Source organism: Parasteatoda tepidariorum, chromosome 10 (genome assembly GCF_043381705.1).
Source record: "Parasteatoda tepidariorum isolate YZ-2023 chromosome 10, CAS_Ptep_4.0, whole genome shotgun sequence".
NCBI lineage: Eukaryota > Metazoa > Arthropoda > Arachnida > Araneae > Theridiidae > Parasteatoda > Parasteatoda tepidariorum.
In genome coordinates this window covers 21,083,620-21,093,802 of record NC_092213.1, presented here as the reverse complement: position 1 = coordinate 21,093,802, position 10,183 = coordinate 21,083,620, and the positions used below count along the sequence as shown (strand labels likewise).

Here is a 10,183-nt window from a genome sequence, read left to right as displayed (position 1 = left end):
TCAGTTAACTTAACTTATCGTTATAAAAGAATATGTAGATAAAAAAAGTGTCGATATATGCCTTCATTTTTCTTAATAGTTAAAGTTAAAACTGAACTTTCTAAAATAAAGTATTTATCGTGTCATTTTCACCAACTAGCAAAACATTTTTATAAGTTTAAAATGGTATTTTTTTTAATATAATAACCAAGAAAGTTTTTTTTAAACTATGTTTATGAACGGAAATAATGTGTTAATCACGTAAAGTTTGAAGGCTAATAACCAGAAAAAGTCTAACTTATTTTTACAAAGAGAAAGAAGCAAAGTTATCATAATATCTTTGCTTGCGATCTCCGAGATCTGTGGACACAGTGACGTCATGAGGAGAGAAATCGTAGCTTCAGCTCTAAGAGCGGAGTGAACTTCTATTCTCTTTAGCCCTCTGTGGGACTAGGTTACCAAAAATGTAAACCGTCATCTATCAACAGGTACCTCAAGAATGAATAGAGTTAACATGTGTTATATACTAGTGAATATGAAATTTATTGTTGTAGTGGTAACTGCATTAAATTACTCTCCCACCAGAATTTTATCTGTGATAGAATTCGATGAATGAATTCCACTAGCTGTCATTGCTGATTCATTGCTGTTTTGAGAGAAAAGTCCGGAGGGCTGTACTTAGATTACCGTGCTTTGAGTGTTGGTCGTGAGAGCTATGTTTGAAAGACAGTTTTGGGCGTGGTCGCTAATTTTAATTCTGTTTTGAGTGCTCTAGCTAAATTGAAAGTCATTTAAATTTTGACAGCAAGAATCCATCGACATTCATCTATCGAGATTCCATCGGAAAGATAAAGATTTGATTAATTTAACGAAAAATTAATAAAATGAAATAGTTATTTGTATTAAGATAAAAATATTTTTTTAAGTAATAAAAATATGTTGATAAAAACAATAAAAAACTTTTAACGATTAATTTTTTGCAAAGTTATTAATAATTTACCAATTTCATTAAAATGCTAGAAAATTCATTTTAGTTTTTAATGCATTTTTTGCTCAAGCATTGCATGATACTAAAAATTAAAATACCACTAAAAATCCCAACATGGAGAATGAAACGTTGCCAAGCGTGGTAACCATTTCATTATCTTTCTCTTATGCAACCCCACTATTTCGGACAATTTTGAAGACATTATCGTTATTTTCTAATAGTTAGATATAAGGAATTCTAATTCAGGTTAAGAAAATAAGAAAGCGAAAGAGAAACGGAGAATCGGAAGAAAGTAAATATACACTCCTTATTTATTTTCTTTTTTTATAAACGTCGTTGAACAGCCGACCCAATTATTTGGGTTTACGACTACTAATGTTCAACTCCGTAGCCTTGCAATTTTGAACCAATCCAGAACACAAGGAAACTCCTGGATAAGTACCCCCAGAGGTACTGATTTGTTATGGGAACATGGAGGACTTTGTGACTCGATAGATTTAACGTGCATCAGTCACCATTTATTACACGGGGAGTCTTCGGCCGGCGGGGATCGAACCCACAAACTCTTGGACATGGGCCCAGTGCCCCACCAACCAGGCTATCCCGGCCCACACTCCTTATTTGGCGTATTGTAGTAAGTAAAATAAAAATATAACTTTTTTTAAAGAGTTTTCTTTCATAATAAATCAAGGAATCAAAATTGTATTATAATGTTAAACAAAAAACAATAAAATTATTTATTTATTGAATGAACCATTTGTTGTGAGATCACACGATTCATTTCTAAATTTCATCAATACATTTCTCTAAATTCTCGTTTCACGTCCATGTTTTAAGTTCGAAGCAGCTCACTAGAGGGCGTGGATATAGAGTAGAACTAGTTACTAGACCGGTGATGCAAAAGTTCATCGTGACGTCCGTTTGGTCGAGTAATAGACAGGGACAGTGATGACGTATTTTATGACGTCAAACCCCGCCTCCTTTCAAACGCGTTCCAAACAATTTTTCGAACGAACCATTTCAATGGCATTTCCTATGTGAATTTAAGACGGCAAGATTTTTAGTTTATTATTGAAATAAATAAAATTATATAGCGCTTCTAAGGGACTTATTCCTAATTTAAGTAGTTTTCTTTATACGGAGTATCAGTAGATTTTACGAGTTAANTGAACGTGTCATGCTTTAACTAATAACGTAGAACCACCGAGAAGGGATTAAAATGAAAGTGAAATAATTTTAATTGAGTTAACTGTGTTGGTGACTTTTATTATGAGATGAACTTCTATGAACGTGTCATGCTTTAACTAATAACGTAGAACCACCGAGAAGGGATTAAAATGAAAGTGAAATAATTTTAATTGAGTTAACTGTGTTGGTGACTTTTATTATGAGATGAACTTCTATGAACGTGTCATGCTTTAACTAATAACGTAGAACCACCGAGAAGGGATTAAAATGAAAGTGAAATAATTTTAATTGAGTTAACTGTGTTGGTGACTTTTATTATGAGATGAACTTCTATGAACGTGTCATGCTTTAACTAATAACGTAGAACCACCGAGAAGGGATTAAAATGAAAGTGAAATAATTTTAATTGAGTTAACTGTGTTGGTGACTTTTATTATGAGATGAACTTCTATGAACGTGTCATGCTTTAACTAATAACGTAGAACCACCGAGAAGGGATTAAAATGAAAGTGAAATAATTTTAATTGAGTTAACTGTGTTGGTGACTTTTATTATGAGATGAACTTCTATGAACGTGTCATGCTTTAACTAATAACGTAGAACCACCGAGAAGGGATTAAAATGAAAGTGAAATAATTTTAATTGAGTTAACTGTGTTGGTGACTTTTATTATGAGATGAACTTCTATGAACGTGTCATGCTTTAACTAATAACGTAGAACCACCGAGAAGGGATTAAAATGAAAGTGAAATAATTTTAATTGAGTTAACTGTGTTGGTGACTTTTATTATGAGATGAACTTCTATGAACGTGTCATGCTTTAACTAATAACGTAGAACCACCGAGAAGGGATTAAAATGAAAGTGAAATAATTTTAATTGAGTTAACTGTGTTGGTGACTTTTATTATGAGATGAACTTCTATGAACGTGTCATGCTTTAACTAATAACGTAGAACCACCGAGAAGGGATTAAAATGAAAGTGAAATAATTTTAATTGAGTTAACTGTGTTGGTGACTTTTATTATGAGATGAACTTCTATGAACGTGTCATGCTTTAACTAATAACGTAGAACCACCGAGAAGGGATTAAAATGAAAGTGAAATAATTTTAATTGAGTTAACTGTGTTGGTGACTTTTATTATGAGATGAACTTCTATGAACGTGTCATGCTTTAACTAATAACGTAGAACCACCGAGAAGGGATTAAAATGAAAGTGAAATAATTTTAATTGAGTTAACTGTGTTGGTGACTTTTATTATGAGATGAACTTCTATGAACGTGTCATGCTTTAACTAATAACGTAGAACCACCGAGAAGGGATTAAAATGAAAGTGAAATAATTTTAATTGAGTTAACTGTGTTGGTGACTTTTATTATGAGATGAACTTCTATGAACGTGTCATGCTTTAACTAATAACGTAGAACCACCGAGAAGGGATTAAAATGAAAGTGAAATAATTTTAATTGAGTTAACTGTGTTGGTGACTTTTATTATGAGATGAACTTCTATGAACGTGTCATGCTTTAACTAATAACGTAGAACCACCGAGAAGGGATTAAAATGAAAGTGAAATAATTTTAATTGAGTTAACTGTGTTGGTGACTTTTATTATGAGATGAACTTCTATGAACGTGTCATGCTTTAACTAATAACGTAGAACCACCGAGAAGGGATTAAAATGAAAGTGAAATAATTTTAATTGAGTTAACTGTGTTGGTGACTTTTATTATGAGATGAACTTCTATGAACGTGTCATGCTTTAACTAATAACGTAGAACCACCGAGAAGGGATTAAAATGAAAGTGAAATAATTTTAATTGAGTTAACTGTGTTGGTGACTTTTATTATGAGATGAACTTCTATGAACGTGTCATGCTTTAACTAATAACGTAGAACCACCGAGAAGGGATTAAAATGAAAGTGAAATAATTTTAATTGAGTTAACTGTGTTGGTGACTTTTATTATGAGATGAACTTCTATGAACGTGTCATGCTTTAACTAATAACGTAGAACCACCGAGAAGGGATTAAAATGAAAGTGAAATAATTTTAATTGAGTTAACTGTGTTGGTGACTTTTATTATGAGATGAACTTCTATGAACGTGTCATGCTTTAACTAATAACGTAGAACCACCGAGAAGGGATTAAAATGAAAGTGAAATAATTTTAATTGAGTTAACTGTGTTGGTGACTTTTAGTTTTGTTCAAGACAGTGGGAATATTGATTAATTACTAAATTTATCTATAAATTAGCAATTATTCAACACTGTACTCTACAACACTATACTCTACAACACTATACACTATTAATCGAAACTAAACACTTTATATTGTCAACAATACTCTATTTTAATAATTATTTATTAAACGATTTATTAATTATTGACTTAATTTTACCCATACGATGAACGGGTATTAAACTGGTGTGTGTACAAAATTTTCACTGGAGTTTTTTTCAGATAGCAGTGAAAAAGGAAAGCAAATGGATACAATAATAAAACCTTTGGTCATTTCAGATTTGAAAAAAAAAAAAATTCTAATGCATAAATTAAACTTACTGGTGTTTGTCTGCATAGAATAAGTGATATTGAATCCTCTTTTAGCCCCAAACTCATCAGTTTTCAATATAACTAGAAACGCGTATGAATTGGATACGTAGTCGCTTGGCAAACTGTTTCCACAATGCATCCTCACTAAAACACTGGCGTCATTTGAATCAAAATCGTGGATACTCACGGAATCACCCCCGCAGGCATCTGTGATGTCTACATCGAGGGTATTAAAATGAATTCGTACGTGCTGCAAGTGAAATATTCTGAATATGTAAATCTGGCTGATTATTAATTAAAAAAAACTTCTATAAAGCTTATCAATGTCAATAAAAAGTTTTAACAATTTTTTTTAAGAATAAAAACTAAATTTGCTGGTAATTTAAAAGGATTATATTCCATTGGCCAGATGATTAAAAAATGCCTTGAGAAACTTTTTAATTTAAGTAAAATATTGTATTTAAGAAAAATAAAAACAATACGTTAGTAATTTTAATGACTAAGCAACTTTGCGTAGTTTGATTTTTATTAGATAAAGTTTTCATTAGACGGTAAGTGTGCAAAATAGAATAACATTTGTTTAACTTTTTTACGTTCTTTGACTAAACCTTAATGGTTCGAGTGCAAAACCTTAAAGCAAAATGTTCTTTGTTTTGTGTAAAATATTGACTTCAAAGAAATGTCTTATGGATGAGTAGCAATTTAGTTGGTGAGCAAAGCTGACAAGTAGCAGAGCCTCATAGTTTGTTTAAATATTATTTACAAACAGCGTTAAGTAAAATCATTATAAATCAAATTTATTAAATCAAACCTAAAATAATGAAGCATAACATTTACTGCAACATCAAATTATCAAGAAAAATCCCCAGTTTAAATTGCTTAAAAAATTAATACCTCTAAAGGTTAATATTAAACTGAATAAAAATAATTAGGATTACTAATAAAAATAATTAGGATTATTAAAATAAAAATAATTAGGATTACTTAACCGTTAAAATCAAATAATTATTGCAGCAAAAGCATGTGATTGGGCACATGTTTTTCCTTCTGAAATGTCTGGTTTTAGTTTAAAATGTTTCAATAGATTTCGCTGCAAGTAATGAACTAGTAAATCAAGTGTAAAAATGCAAAAATCATATAATTGTTATCATAATTTTTTTAAAGAATGACATTTTTTAACCAGATTCGGAAATGTTCATCTTCAGGGATATAAGAAAATCCGAAAACTCAATCATTTCATCAATATTCAAACACACTATCATAAATACTTAAAAACAACTCAGCTGTTAGGAAAGTAGGAGTTGAGCTCTCAGTGAGATTACCAGGCTTTCCCATTTCACTAAGTAGTTAACTGGCAATAAAATGCAACGGAATAATCTGTGGTAGAGAATTTTTTTACCTTTTGCTGAACTAAAACCAAGATTTTTGGATCTAAAAATTTAAATCTTCTTACTCAAATTTATATATTCTTAGACAAGCTCTTTTTTCTATTTATTTTTTATTTTTCAGCTTTTAAATTTTTTTTCTAACTGCCAGTCTAATTTTGAGTTTTCTTGGCAAAGCTTTAATATTTGTTAAATTATTCCACAATTTCTAGAATTTACGCTTCAAATATATTTTTCAATGATTAACCTTATATGTTTAACTTCCTTGCTTGTGATCTTTCTCAGCTCAGCAGACTATTCAGCTCATGTCTACTTAGCAAGAAATTTTCTCCTAATCGCATCATAAATAAGGAATTTTTGAATCAAATTTCCAAAATTTGTTTATTTAGGTCTAAATAAGTATTAGAATACTTAATTAGCTCACAGAATTAAACATTACTCACTCTTAAAATAAATATAACCAACAACATAATAGAAGTCAGTTTTGGGTGTCTTGGAGGTCTTATAATCAGAGAGATCATGGTTTTCTTATGAAGATCCAAAACTGAAGCGATCACTGACCACTAATATGAACCAGCATGTTTATCCACGCACGGCAAAATTCTGCATAATCAGGTGGTTGCCTCTCAGTAAATATCTTCATCAGGTTCATATCAGTCAATAACTTCATGACAAAAATATCAGCCAATATCTCCATGACGGAAATATCAGTCAATGTCTCATGATATTGTCCATACCCTCTTTTTTAATGATGACATCAGCAACCTTTATTGAGTTGGAAAAATAAGCGACTATACTCACACACTCAATTACATTTCAATTGGTTTGCAAAATCACCTGACCTGATCCGCACGGAAGATGGGTGAGATATGCTGGAACAGTTATTAAAGAGCCTTAATCATCATAACTAATCCATTCATACTTAATAATATTCAGGTGGTTATGAAATCCAAATATGTTGTGGCAAAATATTAAACTATACTTTTAATGATTTCAATAAATGTAACTAATTTTTTTAAAATTGTTTTTCAGTGACCTTCAAATTCTTATTCTACTGGAAAAAAAACCCTAATGTGACCTGATTCTAATCGTAGAAATTAGGGGAAACAACAATTTTAAAATAATTCGTGAAAAGGGAATCTTACCATTCCTTGTGGTGCTGTAAGTTGGTATACACAGTGAACATTATTTGGATAATTAGAATTCTTTTCAAATCCTGGACTGTATAAAATTCCTGGTCGACGAACGTCTATAACTTTAACTTTTTCTTCTCCACCTGTGAGCGTGCTTATACATGCTTCGTTCAAATCTATAAAATGTGAAGAAGAAAAAATTCTTCTCAAAATGGAAAAATTATTTTTTTGATTTTAAATCAGTTAAGTTAGATTGCATTTCATGCTAAGTTACAGTAACTTAAAATAATTCTCAATCCGTGATTCTTTTACGAACAGTACCTAAAAATAATTCTTATCATGCACAATCAATTAATAACGAGTCAGATTATATCAATTAGGAAAATTCAGGAAGTTTGAAATACAGTTGATAATGGGACAAAAAGAGTTAGTTTTCTTTTGTTCGGTGCTCTTGCAGTACTTATGTAAACAGTGATAAAAAGATAACCAAATAGCAATCATCCCGATCATTTTATTTCTGGAAGTAACACATAATCAGAGACAGATTATAAGAGAAAAGCCACTTCAGCCAAAATAGCTTAAAAAAAAGCGATATGCCATTGCTATACACTTGGGCCTTTTCCTACTACCAATGCCCACGATAGTTTTTGCGACATTTTCTCATTCATATCATAGCTGTTAAAGACTCGCACGGTTTATTTGAAATATAAGTAAACAATATTTGGGCTGAATACTCTTAAATATCTATTCTCAAAAGCGTGCATTTTCTAAAACTACCAAAATAAGTTCTATTTTTTTTTGTGACGAATGTAAATGATGAACATTTACTTTTTATAAGCATCACTAGATGGCGGTACCAGTTACTATAGTTAACAATTCCATAAAGTTTTTAACTCATTGAAATCAAATAATGAAAATCTTTTATTTTTTTATCATTGTCACTAGATAGCAGCATCACTACGAGAAGACAAGCTCGTTTTAAATTTTGTATGCATTTTTTAAGGGGAGTGTTGCCTCTTATTTTCTCCTTTTTGACGTGCACCTTGTTATGTATACATATCAGCGCCACCGGAGAGATATAACTATGTCAAATTATTGTCAAATTCGTGCCTAGTTCTGTATGCTTTGCCTTACTGTATGTTGCATTAATCCATGCATACCAAAAACTAAATCTTAGTCATATACGTTAATAATAAGCGGCTCATGCACTGTAAAAAATTCCGGATCAAGTTACGGTATAAAATACCGGCACTTTGGGTGTACCATCCATAAAATCCATTTTACAGTAAAATTTATTTGTATCGTAAAATATAGTAAAAATTACAGTAATATATATTTAATTAGAGTGATTCAGTGACTTTACGAAATTATTACTACAAAAATAATAGTGTACCAGATTGTTTGTTCCATAACATGTTCCAGTTAAAATTGAGTTTACATTAAGAAGTACTGGCATCTTGAATGGCCGTATTTTTCACTGGAATTGGATCTGGAATTTTTCTGACTATAATTACGGTATACGGATATTATCCAGATTTTTCCAGATATTTTTCCCGTGCATAGAATCTAGACAGATACTGTTATACCTCGCACCCATGTCATAAGTATTGTATTCCTTGGATACTGTATGTATGATAGATACTGTATATATGACCTTTTACATTATGTATTATAAACACGCATTTTAAAAGAATTTAATTAACCTTATAAAAATATGAATTCAAGATTTTTAAAGAAATCACAGGTTGATATAATTCCGTGTTTGAAATGAAAAAAAAGAGAATAATTACCGTCAGCGCTTGAGTAGCCAATGACCAACGTTGTAATGAAAATTAGCAACCACATTTTGACAGCAGAAATCAGCGTGTCATGGACAAGACTGGCGTGTGAAACATTGTTTTATTCCTGAAAGCAGAATTTGGAATTGTTATCATGCCTGATTACCATTCCAAATGTTAGTTCTCAAGGAAATTGGCCATAATGAATGATAATTTGGAAAATATATGACATATGTTAATAAAATGAATAAATAAAATTGAAATGTTATTTCGACTACTTTCACGGAATTTATTTAATCATCAAAATTGTTAGTTTAAAAAGTATTTTCTTAAAAAAAAGATTGGGTAGTTACTCGCGTAAATTACTCTAAAAACTATCATTTTCGCAATGAAATGTTTAAAACTTTTTTTTCCTAATTTTTGTGGATACTTGTTTAAAATAATTGAATAACCAACTTTCGTGAAATCGGTGGTTGCATTCTCTGAAATTCTGACTTGTATCTACAAAGAATTTTATACCTGTTCAGAAAATACTGAAGTGATGAACTTTAATAACTGAAATATGTTATTAGAGTGACAATAAAATGAGATAAATTGTATTCTATTTTAATAAAAATCTTATCGGGGTAATTTTAGATTTTAAATTCACTACTAAGGTCAAGTTTATCTCTGTACTGCTTTCACGAAAAATATTATAAAAATTAATTTAAATAATACAAACGCAGTCAAAGCCTTCCTTTATATAGAGATATTAAAAAGTTTTATCGTCTTTATTCGTCTTTGACTAGATGAAACTTAATGGAATTTTTAATATCGATTAAATAAATTAACAAAGCGTTAAATCCTCTCAATTTAATTAGTTCGAAAATTAAAAATCCTTTTAATTAATTATTAATCTGAGATTTAATTATTATTAAACTGTATCAATGTAATCATCTTCCTAAAATTACTTCACTTATAAAATGCAAATTGTGTACGCTATTACAATATTTAGTAATTAAAATTTAGCATATTAGATTTTTAGCACATAATACAAAATTTGAATTTTTGATTACTTAGAATAGTTGTTTCAAATATTGTAATGGATATTTTATTTCTTTAATTATTCAACTTAAATGTTTTTAATTAGAACTTAAGAATTGTGGTTTGAAGTTGCATAAATTAATAATTAATTCTG

The 10,183-nt window shown here is 30.2% G+C and overlaps 1 protein-coding gene across 4 annotated transcripts in view; it reads right to left on the bottom strand.

The window, feature by feature from the left end:
- The window catches only part of LOC122268263 (chymotrypsin-like elastase family member 1), a 98,713-nt gene that overhangs the window by 27,457 nt on the left and 61,073 nt on the right, over nt 1-10,183 (bottom strand). The window contains exons 1-3 of one of the 4 annotated variants that reach the window (XM_043050575.2): nt 9,019-9,134; nt 7,241-7,404; nt 4,720-4,960 (exon numbers count right to left, since the gene is read on the bottom strand). The exons of 2 other annotated variants lie outside the window; for them this stretch is intronic. In XM_043050575.2, the coding sequence (XP_042906509.1) occupies nt 4,720-4,960; nt 7,241-7,404; nt 9,019-9,073 (460 nt within the window). In that variant the 5' untranslated portion in view covers nt 9,074-9,134. Of the gene's footprint in view, nt 1-4,719; nt 4,961-7,240; nt 7,405-9,018; nt 9,135-10,183 lie in introns of those variants that run through there. One more of the 4 variants, XM_016060733.4, reaches the window with a different exon arrangement.